The sequence below is a fragment of the Vespula vulgaris genome, chromosome 1, assembly GCF_905475345.1.
Source record: "Vespula vulgaris chromosome 1, iyVesVulg1.1, whole genome shotgun sequence".
NCBI classification, from domain to species: domain Eukaryota; kingdom Metazoa; phylum Arthropoda; class Insecta; order Hymenoptera; family Vespidae; genus Vespula; species Vespula vulgaris.
In genome coordinates, this window is record NC_066586.1 from 5,674,208 (window position 1) to 5,695,392 (window position 21,185).

General features: G+C 31.6%; 4 protein-coding genes and 1 non-coding gene across 9 annotated transcripts; 4 read left to right on the plus strand and 1 right to left on the minus strand.

Annotated features, from left to right (window-relative positions):
* The first annotated feature begins 1,779 nt into the window (after positions 1 to 1,779).
* On the plus strand, positions 1,780 to 4,083 carry LOC127068373 (60S ribosomal protein L5-like). Its single transcript, XM_051004474.1, has 6 exons — positions 1,780 to 1,870; positions 2,278 to 2,463; positions 2,551 to 2,685; positions 2,902 to 3,104; positions 3,375 to 3,552; positions 3,785 to 4,083. The coding sequence occupies exons 1-6, from the start codon at positions 1,868 to 1,870 to the stop codon at positions 3,971 to 3,973; spliced, it is 894 nt and encodes a 297-aa protein (XP_050860431.1). The 5' UTR covers positions 1,780 to 1,867; the 3' UTR covers positions 3,974 to 4,083.
* On the plus strand, positions 3,171 to 3,299 carry LOC127072156 (small nucleolar RNA SNORD10). Its single transcript, XR_007785322.1, has one exon. It is a non-coding gene; the product is annotated as a small nucleolar RNA SNORD10 (small nucleolar RNA).
* Positions 4,084 to 5,013: 930 nt separating the features above from the next.
* LOC127068391 (lysoplasmalogenase-like protein TMEM86A) lies at positions 5,014 to 9,267 on the plus strand. The gene is made up of 6 exons (XM_051004497.1): positions 5,014 to 5,404; positions 5,985 to 6,148; positions 6,281 to 6,474; positions 6,540 to 6,655; positions 7,265 to 7,375; positions 7,441 to 9,267. Exons 1-6 carry the CDS (start codon positions 5,384 to 5,386, stop codon positions 7,558 to 7,560), a joined length of 726 nt encoding a protein of 241 aa, XP_050860454.1. The 5' UTR covers positions 5,014 to 5,383; the 3' UTR covers positions 7,561 to 9,267.
* Positions 9,004 to 15,518, minus strand: LOC127068315 (transient receptor potential protein). 5 transcript variants are annotated; one of them, XM_051004356.1, is made up of 16 exons: positions 15,034 to 15,514; positions 14,818 to 14,962; positions 14,642 to 14,737; positions 14,426 to 14,568; positions 14,134 to 14,335; positions 13,877 to 14,047; positions 13,087 to 13,321; positions 12,863 to 13,015; positions 12,578 to 12,723; positions 12,361 to 12,467; positions 11,983 to 12,240; positions 11,709 to 11,904; positions 11,489 to 11,621; positions 11,134 to 11,391; positions 10,365 to 10,796; positions 9,004 to 10,276 (listed from the first exon to the last, which is right to left on the minus strand). In XM_051004356.1, the coding sequence occupies exons 1-16, from the start codon at positions 15,186 to 15,188 to the stop codon at positions 9,621 to 9,623; spliced, it is 3,486 nt and encodes a 1,161-aa protein (XP_050860313.1). In that variant the 5' UTR covers positions 15,189 to 15,514; the 3' UTR covers positions 9,004 to 9,620. The 5 variants fall into 5 exon arrangements, with proteins under 5 accessions (XP_050860313.1, XP_050860293.1, XP_050860273.1 ...); XM_051004336.1 differs by having other exon boundaries at positions 11,134 to 11,356; positions 11,457 to 11,621; positions 15,034 to 15,512; XM_051004316.1 differs by having other exon boundaries at positions 11,134 to 11,356; positions 11,457 to 11,621; positions 11,709 to 12,240.
* A 1,579-nt stretch (positions 15,519 to 17,097) lies between these two features.
* LOC127068340 (zinc finger protein 737-like) lies at positions 17,098 to 21,033 on the plus strand. Its single transcript, XM_051004375.1, has 4 exons — positions 17,098 to 17,363; positions 17,654 to 17,775; positions 17,999 to 18,571; positions 18,634 to 21,033. The coding sequence occupies exons 1-4, from the start codon at positions 17,336 to 17,338 to the stop codon at positions 19,513 to 19,515; spliced, it is 1,605 nt and encodes a 534-aa protein (XP_050860332.1). The 5' UTR covers positions 17,098 to 17,335; the 3' UTR covers positions 19,516 to 21,033.
* Positions 21,034 to 21,185: the final 152 nt, after the last annotated feature.

Here is a 21,185-nt window from a genome sequence, read left to right on the forward strand (position 1 = left end):
TAACATTAGCGCCATCTATCTTCGTATACATAATATAAATTTAAAAACTATTTTCAAAGGATATATGTTTCATTTTTAGACTCGTTGTATAAATAACATCTATAAGTTAGAATGAATAAATAATATAAGAATAAGTTTCTAATAGATTCTAATACATGGCAGAATATTAAAGATAATTACGACATAAAAGTAAACATAAGAAATAGTATTATGAACTATTTTGTTACTCATGTATTATTTTCCACTACAATATTTGGATACACATTTATTTCGAATATATGTTTTAATAAAAATGATATAATTACATAATTCAACTCAATAACTATTTCATTATTATTTTCCAAATAAATCAATATCTATAAAATGTCTAAAAAAAAAATTGTATATATTGATTATCGATTTCTATATATGTTACATGCTTTTATGCTTTAGAAAAGTAATGATAGAAAACATCTGCAAAGAACTTGATTTTTTATGACTAACATTTTTACGAATAAAAAATTAATTTTATTTCTTCTTCGTTTTGTTAATTATTTCTAGATATCTAATGCATTTTTATCTTTTTTCGCGCCCAAATTGTAAGTTTGTTGTAAGTGTTGCAATGGATTCTCGTAGATCTTTGCTTGTAGATAGGTTAGGATTACCTTTGGATCAAAATTCGCGATAACACTTTATTTAATATCTCAGTTAATCCGACTTTTAATTTTTCATTATGATGAATGTTATGATACGCAATATGCTATGATGTGTTTTAACTAGCCATTATGTTTATAAGTGTTATAATTTACACTCCAGTACTTTGATCTAAAATACCATAAGGCTAATGTTCCTGGCATTCATACAACGAAATCGTCTATTCTTTCAGTTCGAGTTTTTCATCAAATCTGATGATGTAGAACCACTGGTTGCTAAGTTGGCAGATCTATTGTCTCAAAACTCAGCAGCACTGATATAGTATCTGCATTGAAGATTGATTCGATTTGATAACAACTCGCCATTATAGATCGCTACTGTTTACGCGATCTGTGGAAAAGATAAAACAATTCAATTTATTTAGTTCAAGATAAATATTTATTTGTCTATTTAATAGTGAAAAAAAGTGTTCGTCTTTAAATATGCAATAAAAAAAAAGTTGAAACCCCTACAAAGACAAATTTTAAATCGCAATTGTTATATATCAATTATTTCATTGATTAGAATGATTCGATTTTGTACGGATGGATCGAAGAACAAAATAAAAACAGATAAGGGAAAAGTTAGATAACGAACTGTGAGAATATACGAGGAGAGAAAACGGAATATTCCGTTTATACTGTGCTTTACATGCGTATATTTTTAGTACGATGAAAAAAAGCAGATAGTCTAAATAATATTAATGAAACTACACAAAATGTAAAGAAACACAAATAATGTACCTTTAACGCATGGATTACTACCGGTTAATTATTATTTCGTGTATTATTACCAAGATAATAAAAGTAAACAGCTAAATACTTATTGAAACGTACTCATTTTTAATATTATTTTAAGTTTATAGATGGCGATAAACGTAATTGTATATATTAGTTTCTAGTTCCTTTATTGTTTCTAGTTTTTGAATTATATTTCTTTTTACCTCTATATTTTATATATATTATTTTTGTGATATTTTATAAATAAGTTTTGTGATACAAAAAATCTAATACAAAGTATACATTTTTGAGAGAAATAACTCCTTATTATAGTTTCTATTTATTCCCTAGAGAAATTCAACATAGTGTAAAATTCACTATATCGTTTGGTACCAATGGTGCGCCTTCCTTTTCATCCTCCTGAGATCCGGTGAGTGGATGCTATATTAGCATCAACTCTTTATTTAACTCATAAAATGGTAAGCAGACATATATGATTAATATTAGAGATATCGAGAATTATGATTTCTTAGTTTTGAAATGAATAATTAAAAAAAAAAAAACTTGAAGGATGCTTCTTATTTCGAAGGATTCAATAATTGTCGAATAGCTGTAATTTCATCTGCCATTATAAACGTGTTCGGTTTGTAATAACATTGTTTTAAGCATATGGGAAAAATTTTATCAAAACTAGTAAAAACATTTTCGTAAATATCAGTCTCTACAAAATATTTCACATTATATATTGTTTGATATTGTTAAATCGTGGAATTTATTTGATATCCTAGTAATACATTTATTGGTTAGTTATGAATGATTTACACGAACTGTACTGTTCTTTCTTCATCATTAAAATGAACTAATTTGATATAATATCTTTTTACAGGGTTTTGTGAAAGTTGTTAAAAATAAGCAGTACTTCAAGCGTTATCAAGTCAAATTCAAGAGGCGTCGTGAGGGTAAAACTGATTATTATGCACGTAAAAGATTAACCATTCAAGACAAAAATAAATACAATACTCCTAAATACAGGTTGATTGTTCGTTTATCCAATAAGGATATTACTTGTCAGGTAAGTTATATATATGAAGTATTTGTTTGGTACTAGATATTATAAAATATATTTTTTATATTATTTAGTAATTTTTATCTTTTATAGATTGCTTATTCGCGAATTGAAGGAGATAGAATAGTTTGTGCTGCATACAGTCATGAACTTCCAAGGTATGGAATTAAAGTTGGGCTTACCAATTATGCATCAGCATATTGTACTGGATTGTTGGTAGCTAGAAGGGTAACTATTTCTTTATATATATAGTTCATAAATTTAATTACATATGTTGCAAACATATTTTTATCGATATGATGAACATCTCAGCTCGCTTTGACTTATAACTGAAGAAATATTGTTCCCAAAATAAAATTCTGATACGTAAATTTTTTGGTTATATATAATATACTATTATATTGTATAGCTAATTAAATGTATGTAATATTCTTTTTTGTACAGCTCCTTAAAAAGTTAGGCTTGGATACATTATATGCAGGTACCATAGACGTAACTGGGGATGAATACAATGTGGAAGAATTAGATGAAGGACCAGGAGCATTCAGATGTTACCTAGACACAGGTCTGACACGTACTACCACCGGTGCTAGGGTATTTGGTGCTATGAAGGGAGCAGTAGATGGAGGTCTTAATATTCCTCATAGGTAAATAATAAAAAGGCTGAAAGAACGTTTTTAGGAATTCACAAGAATGTGACCATTGTGCAATTATTTCTGTGATGATTTTTTGACACATGCGCGTCATCTGAGTCACAGCAAAGTTTACTTTTGCCCTTGTGTTTTACAGTGGCAATTTGTAAACTTTGCACCGGCATAAAAGATTATAAAGTGTCTCTGAAAACTCTTATTATCTCTTTTTTTTTCTATATATTGCAATAAATACTTTATCATAATATATTTATTTTTATTAAATAGCACCAAAAGATTCCCAGGATATGATAGTGAATCTAAATCTTTCAATGCTGATGTACATCGGAAGCATATCTTTGGTCAACATGTTGCGAATTACATGAGAACATTGGAGCAACAAGATGACGAAGTTTTCAAGAAGCAATTTTCTCAGTATATTAAGAACGGAATTGTTGCTAACAATGTAAGTAAATAATATATATTTTCCAGATACTATAACGTCCAACTCAAAATTACTGCTAGATATATAAAGCTATGTAGTGTCGCTGTTGGACAATAGTAAATAACATTGGTTATAAATATTTAAATGTACTTATAAATACATTTTACAACATAATCTCTGTTAACAATCCTATCAATTACAAATTTATTATTACAACTTTCTTTGCATTAGTAAATATAAATTTTTTTAACAGATCGAAGACATGTACAAAAAAGCACATGAAGCCATACGTGCGAATCCGGAGCACGTAAAAGTTACGAGGGAAAAAGTACCCGTCAAGAAAAGGTGGAATCGTGCGAAACTCTCATTGTCCGAACGCAAAAATCGTGTTGCTCAAAAGAAGGCGTCATTCCTCAAAACCTTGGAAGAATTGGAAGCCTAAAAATCTTATTATTTTATATTTTGCCCAGCCTTTTATCAAACCTCGTATTTTGTCACAGCGTTTGTATTGGGTTGAATTTGGCATGATAATAAAATAAGATGATTAAAGTATTATTTTTCTTACAATACCAATATTTTTTAATAACTTTAATTACCCCAATCGAACGTAATACGAATAGATTGCCTGGTGTTTTTCTTTATGTAGAATTTTTATATATTATTTTTAAAAAATATAATGACAACATACCTGTATAGAAAAAAGTAGAATTTTCTAACTACGATGTGTCTGAAGAGAAGAGTTCAAATATACTGTGCAAGAAGTATAGTACTTTGTGAGATTCGTTCATTACTGTTCTTTCTGCGCATAATCGGGATGAACAATATCAGCGCCACCTATGTTCCTAAACATGATACAAGTTCAAAACAAAAATTAATTTAATAAGATATATATTACTTTCATATATTTCATGTTTTGTACCGTTATATAAATCATAACAATTTAATTAGAATAATTTTAATATATAGCAAAATGTTTAAAGATAATCAAGATACGAAAGTAAACCCAAGAAATATTATGAAGTTATTATTATACCAAATTATGGATTATTATTTTGCACAGTATTTTGATATACATCCATATATGTAGTATATGTATTATAAAAATAAAATAACTCCATAATTTAACGTAATAAATATTTACTATTTTTCACATGAATCAAAATCAATAAAACATCTAAAAAAAAAAAAAGAAAATTCTATATATTGACTATCAATTCCTAAGCATATTGCGTGTAAAGTGTATCATTAGAATCCCAAACATATTTTATGCAGAGTGCGTCATTAGAAAAATAATGGTATAAGAAAGGTCATCGAAGATTTTGATCTTTCATGAATTTAACATTTTCATGAATAAAAAATTATCGATATATCTTTGTCGTTCTGTCAATTATTTCTAGGCATCCAATACATTTGTATGTTTTTTCGCGCGTGAAGTTTGCGCTTGTGGAGTTATGAGTAGAAGAAAAAAAGAGGAGGGGAAAAAGTGAATATTAAAAACATAGATGAGAAAAATATGTAGGATTAACGCGGTATCATCCGGCGATTCACGATGGAACGTGCCATAATGGACTTGCATCGGTTTAATCTTGACGATATGTTCGATCAGTGTGACGTTCGTAATGCCGTTAATACGGTTAGGAGAGGACACAATGAATGCCATTAGATAATATCGTTATGTTGGGCAGTACTGGATACGATCAATTGATAGCCTGTGTTCGACAGTGTTCTTCGCATAGCGCGCTGGGAAGCGTCTTATACGCTGCTAGCAGACGACATATGCTTTGGATATCATTGACACAAAAACATATTTGACAATCTTTCAATAATTATATTAGTGATTGGTTCCTGCGAAATGTCATCGCCAACACAAGTGGTTAGTAAATATAATGAAAATATTTATCTCATTCCACCAACGTTTTCATCACGCTATATTTGTATCAGAAGTATAACGCATAAGCAAGTTCATTTCTCTCTTTCTTTTTCATTGTTATCAATCAGAAATATAACAAAGAAAAAAGCGTCGTTGATTTGAAAAAACGATTCGTTCTTATTTATTGCGGTTATAGAATTAAAATTCTAAATTGAAATTCAATATTTACGATTGAGTGAAGTTGTTATAGCCACAAATGTGATTTATTTTCTTAGAATATAAATAGAAGTTTGCTTTCTCTCTCTCTCACACACACACATTCTCTCTCTTTCTTTTCCTTTGTTTGTTATTTTCTTTGTCTCTATGTCACCACATATACTACTTTATTTAACATATTCAGTATATCAATTTGATAAATTTAATCTTGTTTACTAAAGACTAAGAGTTGTCTTTTTGCATTTGTTATTTACAATTAAACATAATTATACTATTTATATTTTAGGAAGAATCAAATAGTATGCTCTAAGTTATTGTCTTTGTTAACCATAAATATTGTACGAGTATAGAATCCTTTATGTTACAGATAAAAAGTGTTGGCCCAAAATTAGTTCCATTTTTTAAAAGTGTGTCTGTATATTTTGTACTATTAGCAGAGCAGCCGTCTTTATTAACAGCATGTTTCAAATGTTTGCCAATAATAAGTCTTATCGTCTTTGTGTTGTTACATGGAATTAGTTTATCCAAAGAGTAAGTTTAATATAATTTCATATTGCATTTACTTATAAAATTATATTAACAATTGTATCTAATTGTAAATAAATAATTGCTTATTATATAAATATTTATATAAGTATATATACATGTTTTTATAATTTACAGGTATACCTTTTCTAGACGTATTTTAACAGGTTTAGTCTTCAGTTGCATAGGAGATGCTCTGCTAGTATGGCCAAATTGTTTCATTGCAGGAATGTGCATGTTTGCTATTGCTCAAATCATGTACATCTATGCATTTGGTTTTAAGCCAATAAATTTGCTACTTGGTGCTATAATGTACACATTATGTTCCCTAGGTAAACAACATCTTGATATTTATGGTATTAGCATAACATAAAATAATAAAAATCCTATGTTTCAGTCATATGTCTTTTAATGCCTGGTCTAAGTGGTATTCTAGTCATAGGTGTTCCAATTTATACAGTGTTATTAACTACAATGGCATGGAGAGCCATCTCGCGAGTACAATTTTTTGAGGTCAGTATAAATTATTTCATTCCTCATGTTGAATAATAATTATTTTAAAGTCTAATATGTTATCTCATATTTATTTGTAATTTTTTTTATAAAGCTTTGTTTTATTTATTTCTTCTAGTGAGTAATTATCTTGGTTATTTTTATATCCTCTTATTTTATCTTATCTCATACATTGAAGTAAATATTATTCAGAGTTTTGTATAATCTATTTTATCAAACAAAATGCTTTTTATATACTATTATCTGCAATTATAATTTATTGTTGTTTTCCAGATCTTCCTAAACTAATATTTTAATTTTTATGATTTTGTAATGTATAAATAATTTTTTCAACTATCTATGTAGGATTCATTGCAATAAATCCAGTAATCCATTATCTTATTACTTATCATTAAGTGAAGAGATAGGGTCACTTCAATTGAGTCAAATGTACATGTATTAATAGAATATGTGTTCAAAGTGCTCCTTCTGTATCACTGGCAATCATAAAAGTAATCTTCCTATAATTTCATAATTTCAAGAAAATCAGATGTTTCAAATAAATCAAAGTTAATTCATATTTTATGATCGTAGTATATAATAAAGTAAAAATGTATTTTTTTTTATTAGGAATTATGGACATGGACAAAACTATGCAGCTGTGTTGGCAGTATATGCTTTTTAATATCTGATACACTACTTGGAATCCATTATTTTCGTAATCCATTACCCTACTCTCAGGTATGTTTAAATATATACTCAATTTATATTAGTTAAATAATTCAACCATTCTACTTTGCTTTCAGGTGTCTATCATGTTGACATATTATACAGCTCAATTAGGAATAGCTTTAAGTGCAGTAGATTCAAAAAATAATTACAATACAGTTAATAGTACAAAGCCCGTTAATAAAATCAGAAAATAGAACAGTTATCTTTTAAAATGACAAAGAAGAATAGGTGGCAATGAATTTTAGAAGTATAAAAATATTGTTGTTTAAATTGATAGATGTAGAATATATATCTTCATTATCAGAGATGTTACTTTATATGTAGTAAAGTTTTTCTCTCTACTATATAATACTGATGATCTATCACTGCCAATAATATAGGCATGAATTTATCTTCACGCAGTGTCACTTTAGATATAATACTATATCACATATATGATGAAAGATGTATTTGAAAATATCAGTATATTAGTGAATGTATCTGGAGATACTTTTATCCACTGAATCGATGTAACTAATGCATCTATTGTTATATCCACATGCACGTTTGTGTATGTGTAATCGTTACATATGTTCATTGTTATAATAATAGCAAATATCTGTCTTGACGAGTAATGCTACTCTTCATGAGCTTAGTACGAACTATTCTTAGTTTAATGACAGTAAACATCTTTTTATCCTTTTAAAAAAGTATATAGACATTGCAAATACTTTCTTCTAGTAAAATTGTTGTTATATATATTTTTATGAAAACAATGCTTATTATTCGATTATTGATACTAACATAAAGTCATGATTTTTCATGACAAGATCTCTATAATTATGTATATCCGCATACAATTTCTTCGGACCAATACCAATTGACATAGTACTGTCTAGTAGACAGTCTGTTACACTTACCTTACACTCAGTGTGTAATTCCTGCATGACATAATAATGAAAAGCACTATATCACAACTCTAAATGGTACAATGAATCTGTACATTTTAAAAAGAATTTTCTAAAAAGAAATGTATCAGATATTTTGTATTCTATATGGCAACAAAATTGTGTAATGTTTGCTCTATAGACATGTCTAGAAACGAAAGTAGGACAGAAGATGATAGATTTTCTATATATAAAACTTTAGTTTATATAAAGGTGTGAACAGAGAATAGGACTAAAAAAATTGAAAAATTTATCATCAAATGATAAATCTATAATTATGATTTAGCGAATGACTAATTTGAGTAGAGTTATCTCTCAATATTCCTAAACATATACTATGTATAACTATTAAATTGTATTTGGTGCGAATATTATTTGAAGTATGAAAAATGATTTATAGTGATTCAACATTTATATGTATGTACAATATTATATACGTATGTAGAACTTATGTACATGTATGTATGTATGTATGTAGTATTCCTATATGTACTCTAGTTCGTAATTAGTTACTGTGGTGTAATATATTTGTTGATATATCAGAGTATGTATAATATGTGATAGATAAAATGTATTTTGAATAGACAAGATGGGCAATATATTTTAGTGATGATAAAGCAGAAATACTGCTAAGATTTCGTACTGTACAAATCTACGTATTAAACAAAGTCGTTAGGATTGTAATATACTATCATATATATAATATACATATACATATATGTATATATATCTATATATTATATAGTAATATAGCACTGCAGATTACAATATAATACGACGTTCATATCATCTATCTTCTCGCTTACTCTTTCACTTCCAACTGCCATATAATATGTAGTAGAGAATCAGACACAATGTCTAAAAAGGTATAATAAAGAAGTCTTTGTGAAGAATTCGTAGAAACTCTTAGTGTCAAAAATGAATGCTATTACGTATACAATGTGTTGCACAATAAATATGATTTCACAAAATTAATTACGATTAAAGAATTTATATAATTTTTAATCTTACAATATCTCTAAATGATCGAAATGTGATGTAAATACCACGCGAGAAGTATAATTTAATATCAAGTTAGAAAGAGGAGCGTTGTAAACATTTATGTCATCGAAACGATCTTATACATATCTCTGTTTTTTAACTAAAATAACCTGTATGTTATCTACAAATGAAATATGCATTGAATGTGCCTGCTGTAACGATTCATATATGTATGGATTGATGCCATTGATAATCCGAAAGATATATAACATCAGTAATCATTTGAAAGTTACAGATATCGGTACATTTACGTTATCAAGTTCTTGGAAAATCAATTAAGAAAACATTTAGATCCAGCCGCCCATGATTTGACCGGTTGCTTTAGATTTCCCACGTAATTTTGTTGTAGCCACTGGAACATTATCTTCTTGTTGCTTTGAAGACTTTGGTACTTCTTTATCTGTTCCCTCTTTCTTCTTTTTCTCTTCCTCTTTCTTTTTTTTCTCTTCCTCTTTTTTCTTTTTCTCTTCCTCTTCTTTTTTCTTTTTCTCATCCTCTTCCTTTTTCTTCTTTTCTTCTTCTTCTTTCTTCTTTGCATCATCTACGTTTTGATCTTTGGCTGGCTCTTGGGCTGCCTTATCTGCATCAGCTTTACCAGATTTACTCGCTGAGGTTTCTGCCTCGGCTGGTATCTTGCTGACATCATCCTCTCTCGGATCTTCAGGTATCGGCGTTGGAGTTCTAAGTTCTGCTGGCTTTCCATCTGGTGTTAACTTATCACCCTGTTTATCGATACTACCAGCGCTCATTGATTTTAATATTCCTTTCTTCAGAGACTCTGACAAAATTAACTTTGGACGTTCACCTTCGGACAATTTTACCTTCACACTTGATCTTTGAGAGGAGGTTGCACTCTTCCCTCCTCCTGTTCCTCCTTCTCCCCCTTCTCCTCCTCCTCCTGTTCCTCCTCCACCTTCTTCTTCAGCTCCTATTTTATCATTTTCTTTTTTATTATTCCCAACAAAATTAGATTTGCTCAAAAAATGTTTTAATGTCCATATGAATTGAATATCTATATATTATTGACTGACCTTCCGCATCTTCAACCTCATCGATTTGCTTAATTCGTTTCATCATAAATTTGGCATAAGCGATTCTCGTCGTAGGCGTTACTTCGGATAGATTTGGATTGTACTCGACCAAACGATTAGGATCGAGAGAAGCTAAATCGGAATTGCCTCGCATACTTCTACGAATACTTCGTCTCGTTTGCTTCGCGAATGCCTCATTCGAACTTCCTATTGGATCTTTAGCAAATGTGTTCTGTCGAACAACGGCATTCCAATCTTTCTTTTTACTACCACCGCTACCTCTACGCCCGATCGCTTTAGCAATTTGACTGAACACATCTTTCGGTTCTTTTTCATTTCCTTGTATAACTGCATTCACGATGCCTTCAACTATTCCAATCTGGAAGTCCTTTTGCAAGCGACGTTCCATTACTCGACCCTTTTTACCAGATACTATCAACAAATATACATTAGTTTATATACTTAGGTGTATATAGGATGGAGCATTTAAGTTCGAATACCTAAATATTTCCGTTATCTGTATGTGTTTTATAGAAAAAATCCTTAAAACAAGATTATACTATTTAATATGTACCGATAACATATGTAGCGATCATTTTTTTAAAGAGATCTCAAGATACTAGGACCAAAGACTTTTTCCATAAAGCCATAAATAACGGTGATATGTAGGTGTTTTGATCTAAATTCTACGTTCTGTATAAATAAGTTTAAAATTTAACAAAATAGTAATAATTTTTAGTAGAACATTTTTATACTAATTGCTACCAACATGCAGCGTCCTGTTTATCAATAGTCGGCGTTCGCATCCCATTTTGTCGTAGAATGTCGATTAATTCGTACCGCAACGTCGAAATATCTTGTCGAATTTCCATGACATCGTCTTCTGTAATACCGAATTCATCGCGTTTTCTTTGTTCCGCTGTCACATAACGACGAATAAGTAATCGCATTACGGTGTCATGTCTAATCATTGCTTTCTCTCGTGATTTTTTCTGAAATACGAGTTTATAACTACTAGAAGCGTGTGCTTTAAAGGAACAACATGAACAACATGAGAATAGAATAAAGCGCGGAAGAATAAATGTGCCTTACGATCAAGGACCGAGTAGGTCGTGAAGTTTTACCGCATTTAACAATTTTGTTAAAAGTTTTACTCGTTGGAACCATGTTAAACGGTGGTGGCACGGTGTCACCATCTTCGAAGTAACTCATCCAAAGATGACTTCGTGCAAACTTCCACTCTGAATCAGCTCTTTCCTAAAGATAACACAATTGCGTTCATTTCCTCTCCCTGTTTCCTTCTTTATTAGGAATAGTATCACTTTTCTCATTATTTTATAATACCGAAATGATTTGATATGAGTTGGACATCATAGCAATTAACATATTGAGTAATACAATAACGTTGATGACCGAATACGATCCAAACATAAGCAGAGCCCAGAATCTTGTAAAGCTTTTTATTCCGGTTAGATCGAAAGACATTAAATCTACCATACCAAAACTTGCCCAAAATAATGACTGTGAAGTTTCGAAAAGGCTAAAATTCAAACAAATACATACGTTTAGCAAATCATATTTGGTCTTGTGCGAAAGACTAAAAATATCTTTTTTATACTTAGCAAATCTTCGCCATATCGAACAAGCTTTTTCTTGATTATCAAAATCCGGCAATCCGTTGGGCATATGATAACATTTCATTTTTTCCAAGTCAGCATAATACCACATTAACTGATTCATACCACAGCCAAAAGCGAATAGAACGAGAGTATAGATGAAAAAAAATTTAATAATATCTATTATCATTCTCCCTAAAGAAATCTGTAAAGGCCCGAGATGTGGATTTACGCTGAATATGTGAACGAGTTTCAAGAAACTGAAATATATATATATATATATATATATATATATATATATATAAACGTAAAAGAATTATTTATGGAAATTTATACAATTTTGAGAAAAATTTATTATAATAATTGATAAACAAATTTACCTGAATATCATTCCAGCAGCAAAGGCTCCTTCCGATAGAAGCATAGGATCAAAGGCATGCCATTTATCTCTTGGATACCAAGGATCCTCTCCTTTCCAATATTCTCTCTACGTAAATAAAAAAAAAGTAATATCCGTGTACAGAGTCCAAGTTCCAAATGAAAAAAAAGAAGAAGAAAAAAAAAGAAAAAGAACAGTGGACCATAATCAAAATGTACCTGTACTACAAACCAAGCAGTCATTCTCAAACTTATCCATATAACGTAAAACGTATTTTGTATAAAGTCCACTATATTCCATAAATCTGATATATACTCAATTAATCCGTCCGACCATAATGATCTTATTTCTCCAACGACTAAACCTATGGTATTTATAAAAGTAATAATTAATTTATGCTTATCGTTGAATGTATTCCTATAAATCATGTATCTTCGTCATATAAATCACCGTTTTTCCTGATATTTTCTTTTTTTTTTCAAATCAAAATAAAATTGATTTACTTATTACGTAGATAATAACGCCAGATTCAACAAAACCCGGAATGCAACCTCGTTCTCGTCTCTTCCATTCCGCAAGTATTTCTCGCATCCATGCATTACCAAATAATTCGATAGCCAAATATTCAATCCGTTGAGATGCCATTCCGAGTAACACTATAATTTATATCGATTTTTTTCTTATAAAACGCGTATGCGATAAAAAGAGAATTAAAATGTTTACTTACTGAGAAAAAAAGCGTAGGACGAAGAGTGACAAATAAACTTGACAAATGGTTTTTTCATGAATGAACCCATTTTTGAAGTAGGAGACATCATATAAATTGTACTATAAACAGGAAACATAGCACCGAGTTTTCCGACTTCGAGTAATTGGCCAATCATACTTTTTCTTCTAAAACCAGGTAGACCATCGTACCAAATAGCTGCTAATAATTGTTGTACGTTCGGATGTGCTACGAACTGAAGAGCAAAAAAAATTAATTTTCTTCTTTAAAATTAATCAGCATAAGATTTATTTGAAACATTTTTGGAAAAAATGCACAACATTCAAAGTATGTGAGTATAAAATATTAAATGAATTCTCTGAAAGAATGAGCCCCTTATGGTAGGCAACACCGTGCTTGTATAAAACATGCATGTATAAAAGAAGATATATTTAGGGACTATTTCCGAGGTGATGTTTCAAATTTTCGGGGATGATGGAGAACACAAGCATGAATATCAGATAAGATACCCTACGTATCATATAGTCTTATAATCTACGTAAACGTATATATCTTATTCTGGTATGATATAATGTAATAGGTGGTAGATAATACGTTATTATATAAACAATTACGTTTTCGTATTCCACTTTGGCTGACGTGGTTTTGCCATTGGTTTTGGTCAATAACTTTTGATTGAGGCATTTTCGGACTTCGTTATCTTATTTGATATTGGTGTTTATGTCCTTCTCCATTATCCCTACATTTCATCTGCAACATCAACCCGAAAAAGCTCCATATATACGTTTACCTGCTTTTGCTTATATTTTATGGCAAGTTTTAGTCTCTCTAAAGTTTGTCGTTCTCCGGGTTCCCAATTGTCTCCAGTAGGATTATAATTGAGCATAATCTCTAATTCGTATGACGTACGCGCATGATCCAATAACGCAGTTGCAAAGTTTTGCGTTTGCTCTCGCATTTCCTAAAAATATATCAAAATATTTGGATAGATCAGATTTATTCGAACAGAATTGCAAAAAAACAAAATAGTTGAGAAAAAGAATTTACATTGTACTCAAATCGGAATTCCTGTTCCATTCGACTGAGACGACGTAATTCCCATGAAAGTTCAAAAGCCGTTAAAAGAGGATCTCTCGAAGATAAAGCGATAAGAGATGGTGATGTTAAGGCTCTGTACGCGTTTATACGAGACTGTGAATGCCGAAGAGAGTCTTGCTCGCTCGAAGTAACACACTCATCGCAGCCACATCTAGAAAGCCATAGGAGCAATAGCATTAAAAAGAACATTGAATATAAAGATCTTGTAGTAAAGATTTATTTATCATTAGAAGAAAATGACCTAGCATCGTGAGGTGTAGGAAGTGTCGCTCCACGATCCAAAAGTATTTTTAAAATTTCATAATTATTTTTATGCGCCGCTAATACCAGTGGAGTTATGTCAGGAGTGAAATTAGACGAAGATCTATCTACGGCTTCCCAACTCTAAGAGAAATATCAATCTTGATTTATCTTTCAAGTATGTTACAAATTTGATTTAACGCGTTCTTGAACTTACGTAAGGTTGCCCTACAACATGGATTTTTTCTTCCCATTCTAATAAAATCTCCACGGCTTCCACGTATTCTTCTTTGATGGCGTGCAAAAGTGCATCCTGTAATTCAATTCAATTCCTATAATTGCAATTAATGCTAAAAGTATAGGGAAAGATATTTAATTTTTCATTATTATCACCTTCACTTGTATTCCTAATTCCAGGAGCAATTTAATAAGCTCAATATTTTCATTTTCGATGGCTGCTATTAAAGCTGATCGATTTAATGGATCCACACAATTTATATTCAAAATTTCTGGATTGTCCTTATTTTCTTCTAATAACCTATTTAATATGATTCTCGTTATTAACTTTTTTATTACTGTAATTACGAACATTCGATTATCTTTTTATACCTTTTGACAGTAGCACAGTCACCTCTTTCCGCACTCAATAAAAAATGCTTTTCAACGGGTCCGAGAGCATAATCAGTCGGTGGACTTAGCGATTGTACAGAAGGTGCTCTGACTTCATTGCTAAGAAGATCCTGCTGTGATTCAGAGGGATTCATAGTTCACGTTCTGCAAGCGTTTCGTCAAAACATAACAGGATTCATTCGGGATCGTCACTTCCTTGGCGATCCTTTGTCTTGTAATTTATTTTATTCCTTTTTTTAGATCAGTTAGAATTAAAAAAATCGTTATCACCGAACTATCAAATCAGCATGTATTTTTTTTTAGAAATCTCAACACAAATGTACGCGAGATTTAAACAATTTTTACACTCAACGATACGAATTCGTTATCGATGACGAAATATTACTTAAACTCTTTTTATTCGATGCACCTTGTCATAAAAATTTTATTGCTCCATGGGGACGTATTAAAATGGCAACATACGAGGCAGCACTTATGGACTGTACTGATACAGTAAAAGCACGCTGAAGCTTACCGAAACCTTACGTCGTTCAGCAGGTGGGGATCTCGACAGCGGATTAAGTACAGATATATAGAATGCAGTAGAAACACGTGTTTCTGATTTCTACCATTCTACAGCATAACCATTTATATATGCTTCTGATCCGTGTTATATATTTCAGCAGATATAGGCCGTAAAACTTATTTTTAGGATTAATGGAAAACTGGATCGGAAGAGGATAAAACGATTAATTTCATCCAAGGTCTTTCAATTCGTTTCAACGAAGCTTCAACGTGATAACCATTTAAAAAAGTTTCGTTTTTGAAATTTTCAACCAAGGTGAATTCATATAATTTTTTTAAAAAAACTTTCAGATATTTATGATTATTTTGTTCAACGTATATTATTTGAAACAATCTAAAAAATGTTTACATATAAGTTTTATCCATGAAATTTTCAAGAAGTACACGATCTTTTTTGTTAAATCCGAATTTTCTCTCTTTTTCGGTTTCTTTGTCAATTCAAACATCAGAAAGATCGACGGATAACTATGCCTTTTTTGTCTTCTTTTTAACTACCTAGAAAATATTTCATTTCGAACTTAAGCCCATGATGTTAATTGAATTAATTCCCAAAACGTACACTCTTACCATTCGTGGTAATAATTTTTTCGTACTCGTTTTTGGAATGACTGCCTTTTCCCAAATTTGTTTTTCTCGCCACCAAATTCGTTGATACTCGTTCGACAATAGTAACTCGATGCACGGGCGTCTCTCTCTAAAAAAAACGTAACACATCGAATTATATATTTCTTTCGGGCGTGGTTTCGAAATCGAGATCATCGAGATGAATTTGCATAAGCGTTCGCGCGTTGTGTCACACTTCGTTCTTGCCCAACGCAAGTATAAATAAGTATACATAAATATGCATGCTTTGGGTATCGTGTCCTTATGAAGGAATACATTGTAGGATAATTTTGAGGACACGATACGAATACATACTTTTCGTAAGACGGTATAAACGGCTTCGTTGTTGCATGATCCGAAGAGATGATGTTATCTTGAAATTTGTAAGACGTCTGAGGCGTCCAAGCTTTTATTTTCGCGTCGATACCGCTAAGAACCATGATAATTTTGTTTCAATTCTTTTATCTTCAAAAAAGGTTTAAATATTAAACTGAGAATACACCCCCACCCTACCCTAAAAATTCGTCCTTCGGTTACACTTACGAAGTTTATAAGAGGTTATAAATAAACAAACGATTGATTCTATATAGTTAAAAACAAAAGATCGAAATACGATACTGTTTTGAAAATAACAATTAAAGCGTATGCTATTAAATTTAACGAGAAGAAGATTGACGAGAGATATAAAATTTTCTCTTTCTCTCTTATTTTTTTTTTGGAGAGTCATTTTTTGAAACGTTCTTTATTTCAAAGTCACGAGTTACCGCTAGGAAGGGTTGCAAAGAGAATGGGAGAGGGTAAGGTAAGTATGGTAGGAGACAAGTCACACCTCGTCTTCTCGCTTCATTCAGAAAAGATCATATGGAGAAAAGGTAGTCTCCACGGACGGTCGAAGTCTTTCGAATGTTAGTCGATCTCACGATACGATCACCGTCGATCGTTCACGTACCGTGAAACAACGTAAATCTGTGAAAATAAAAAAAAAAAGAAAGAGAAACAAATGGAAAAGGTGATAATAAAACGTATCATATAGTATACAAGTCGAACTCGGCTGATCGTGTTAATTATATTATCCATAAAAGAATATTACTTCATCGAGAAGTATTAAAAGTGAATGGAAGATAAGAATCAATCATCGATCGGTAAGAGCATTGCTATAAAAGATCATCAATAAGTTCAATATGCAATAGAGCGATTAGGAATGCAAAAAACCAAAGACTGCAAAATAGAATGAAGTAATTGATTCTTCTGACAGAATGTAATATATGTTCGTTATAATTTCATTATACATATACATATATATATATATATATATACATTATATATACAAATATTACATTACTACATACACATATATATGTATTGATTATAATAAATGAATAAATCATGGGAGAAACTATATGTCTTTATGGAAAAACATCGCCGGATATAGAAAATTTTCTAAAAGGAGCAACGCCATCCCGAACATTCGCGGACGTCGTTCTTTGTTGCTTCGGTGGTGAAAGGTTTTTGACGCATCGACTCGTTCTTTCAGCTGCTAGTCCCTACTTACAGGTTCGTTCTTTTTTTCTTATCAATCTTTTTGTTACTTCATTAAATCATGTTATATAACTGCATTCGAATATTCTGCATCGACAGAGATCATTAAAGTTTTTGGCTGCCCTCGTTATTATTTCAGCTGTCGAATACTATCCAAAGTAAAGAAAAAAAAAAAAAAAGAGGCAAAGAAAAAGTGGTACGACCTTGTATCATATTTCTTTCTTTCTATTCTCCACAGAAAATTTTGGAGGCTGACGGCAATTCGTCGAATCATCGAGAACCTATAACCATTGTATTAGCAGAGATCGAATCAACGGAATTATCGGCAATCCTCGATTTTATCTACACTGGTAGTACGAAAGTATCACGAGCTAGATTGAACGCATTTCTACGAACAGCTACAGTTCTACATATACGTCTTCCACCCCTACCTGCTGCGATCGTCCATGATACATTTGATCGAGAGAATACATCGTATACTTTCGATTTCAAGGCTGTCCCAAGTAAACCACAGTATGAAACCTCTCTGAATTTAAGTAGAATCGCCGAACATCCTCAAGAATCGTGTAGATTTCAAACAGAAGACTCTTGGGAGTCGCAATTGACGTCATTGAAATATTCAGACAAATTGGGATCATCTAACAAAGTAGATTACTCATGGACGAACAAGGATCCAGATTGCTTCGAGGAAAGATGGTGGAAAACGTGGCGACGACGTCGACACGTGGCGAATTGCGTGACGGCATCACCTTGGCGTCAAATCATCAGACCTCATCATTCGCCAAAAGTTCGATCGAGTCCGACGGGTGTCGTAAGTATCCTTAACACTTACATCTTCATTCCTTATTTAGTATTTATCAATGACTATTGCAGAATACCGATAGACTAACGGACAAGTTGAAAGAAGATAAAATCGACGCGACTTCGTATGGTGTTCAATACGACGATTCTATCAAGCAACATTCTTCTTTCGAAAGTATCGTAAATTCCATCGATACGACGTACTTATCTAAAGAGATTCGAGAGGAGAAGACATCAGGCAAGGATAGAGAGAATCTTGAAGATTCTCAAAAGGATCTTCGAAGGAACGAAAAAGAAGATGCGAAAAGGGAGAAACCATTTCGTTGTGCCGATTGTGGGAAAGAATTTTCGCAGTTGCGCAATTACAAGTACCATCGTAGCGTGCATGAGGGTACACGGGAATTCGCGGCGAGTTGCCCGGAATGCGGGAAATACTTCAACGATCGTGGTTACCTTAGCTCGCACATGAAGATCCATCGTAACCGTAAGGAATACGCTTGTCTCGTATGCGGCAAGAGTTTCAATCAGCGAGTGGCTTATAATATGCACGCTAAGATACACACCGGTTTGAAGCCTCACAGTTGCGAACAATGTGGTAAAGCTTTCTCGCGGAAAATGCTTCTCAAACAGCATCTCAGGACCCATTCTGGCGAACGACCCTATCGATGTCACATCTGTCAGAAGGCTTTTGCGGATAGATCGAACATGACGCTTCACACGAAGCTTCATTCTGGGTTGAAGCCCTATCAATGTAGTCTGTGTTCCAAGGCCTTCACTAAGAAGCACCATTTAAAGACTCACCTCAACTCTCATACTGGATCCAAACCTTATTCTTGTTCCAAATGTGGTTTAAATTTCTCCCAAAGTAGCAATATGAGAACACATTTTAAGAAATGTACATACGAGACTAATCCCATAGTTTTGATTGATGATTCGAGGAAAATGGCAAAATAGTCTATGCTTCGTAAAAAGAAATGTAAAAATTTCGAAACCGATTGTATAACTTATGAACGAGACTCAAACAATTTTTTTATCTATGTATATATTTATTGCACGTTTTTTTTATTTTTATTATTCCACTAAATCCTTTTTCCAATAAATCGAAACGCGATATTTATCATGGAAATATATTTTTATTAACAAAGGAAGAGTAGCATGACTCGGAATCACATCGGACACGGTACATGACCTTTCCCATGACAAGGAAATCTCATAATTAGACGTCTCCTTAATCTTCTAGACTCTTAAACGACCGTCCATTCGCCTTATGCTTTTATCTTTAAATCTTTATCCTTAGCTCGTGAATAAGGATAATCTTAGAAAGATATATGAAGAGAGACAGAGAGAGAGAGAGAGAGAGAGGCAGAGAGATAAAGATAATAAATGAAGATTCTAGAAAGGAATCTCGATTTGAATATACATATATATTCAAAGTCAAAGCTCATATTTTGTCATATTTTTCTAAAATGAAATGTGCCTGTATGAACGTATCACGAATCATAAAATTCAACCGTTTATATCAAAGTAACGAACGAATAATTTAATGTTACTTTGACTTGATCTTCCAGACATTTAAATGGCCACTATTCAGTTTTATCTTGAAATCTTTTTACGTGGAAAGTATTATCCCTAGAAAAAGATGCACGGAAAGAGGAAAGAAAGATCATCCTGTATGTACAGAAAAGAAGATGGACGGGGAAAAAAAGGAGAAAGAAGATTCTCGGTTGAATCTTATGTTGTTATTGTTGACGAGTTAACACGTAATTATGTAGTCTCGTGATTAAGCCAGTGTTATATATTTTTAACTGTATACTGGAGCAAGTTAACACAGTCCGAACGTGTAGCTGATCTTTCTCATGATCTTTCTTGCTTTGTAAGCACACATATCTCCGAGTTCAATAAAACAAGCGCTTAATTGGGAGTAATAATTAAGCGACACGAGAGAAGGTGTGAATTTCAAGTGAAATGGCTGAAACATACGCGTATATGTATATATACGTATGTAAATAAGTATACAATGTGTAAGTATACAAAGAAATTCAACTGAAAGCATCTAGAATCTTTTACGTCCGTCTTTTAATATTAGATCTTTTTTGTTTGTACAAATTCCTTTCACTTTTCCTTTTTTACAGATGTATTATTATATAACAAATGCATTTCGTGATATAGACCGAAGTCGATCAAAAGCATCGACGTAAATAAAATAAAAAAAAATAAAAAAAATAAATTTGTCCTTCGATCAGTTTACATTTTACATGTGGCCTTCGTCATTCATCGAAAAAAAAACCGGTTTCGTTATTTACTTTCTTATTTTCAATGCATACGTGTGATTCTTTTTATTCTTTTTATTTCTTTTTTTTTCACTATCATCGGTACAGGAACACAACGTATCTATCTCTGATTGCTTTTACCAAATAATAAAAATTTGCATAATCATATCTTATTTTAATCAGGTATCGTAATTGGCATACTTTGTTAGTGAAGTAATAGACTGCAATACGATAAGCTGATTTCAAAATTACCTCAGGGCATATTTTATATTCTGCTTACTTAGTACAAATAAAAATCTTTGATCTATTTTTGAATATATAATACATATATACATAATACTTATATATTTCCAT

Coding starts and splice junctions, on each gene's coding strand:
- LOC127068373 (XM_051004474.1), top strand. Junction 2,464..2,550: donor ATAAGGATATTACTTGTCAG/GTAAGTTATATA, acceptor TATCTTTTATAG/ATTGCTTATTCGCGAATTGA. Junction 3,553..3,784: donor ACGGAATTGTTGCTAACAAT/GTAAGTAAATAA, acceptor TTTTTTTAACAG/ATCGAAGACATGTACAAAAA.
- LOC127068391 (XM_051004497.1), top strand. CDS start 5,384: ATGTCATCGCCAACACAAGTG. Junction 6,149..6,280: donor GGAATTAGTTTATCCAAAGA/GTAAGTTTAATA, acceptor TATAATTTACAG/GTATACCTTTTCTAGACGTA. Junction 6,475..6,539: donor GTACACATTATGTTCCCTAG/GTAAACAACATC, acceptor CCTATGTTTCAG/TCATATGTCTTTTAATGCCT.
- LOC127068315 (XM_051004316.1), bottom strand. CDS start 15,188: ATGAATCCCTCTGAATCACAGCAGGATCTTCTTAGCAATGAAGTCAGA. Junction 12,241..12,360: donor GCTGCTGGAATGATATTCAG/GTAAATTTGTTT, acceptor TATATATTTCAG/TTTCTTGAAACTCGTTCACA. Junction 11,622..11,708: donor ACTCATATCAAATCATTTCG/GTATTATAAAAT, acceptor TGTTATCTTTAG/GAAAGAGCTGATTCAGAGTG.
- LOC127068340 (XM_051004375.1), top strand. CDS start 17,336: ATGGAAGATAAGAATCAATCATCGATCG. Junction 17,776..17,998: donor CTGCTAGTCCCTACTTACAG/GTTCGTTCTTTT, acceptor TATTCTCCACAG/AAAATTTTGGAGGCTGACGG. Junction 18,572..18,633: donor GATCGAGTCCGACGGGTGTC/GTAAGTATCCTT, acceptor TGACTATTGCAG/AATACCGATAGACTAACGGA.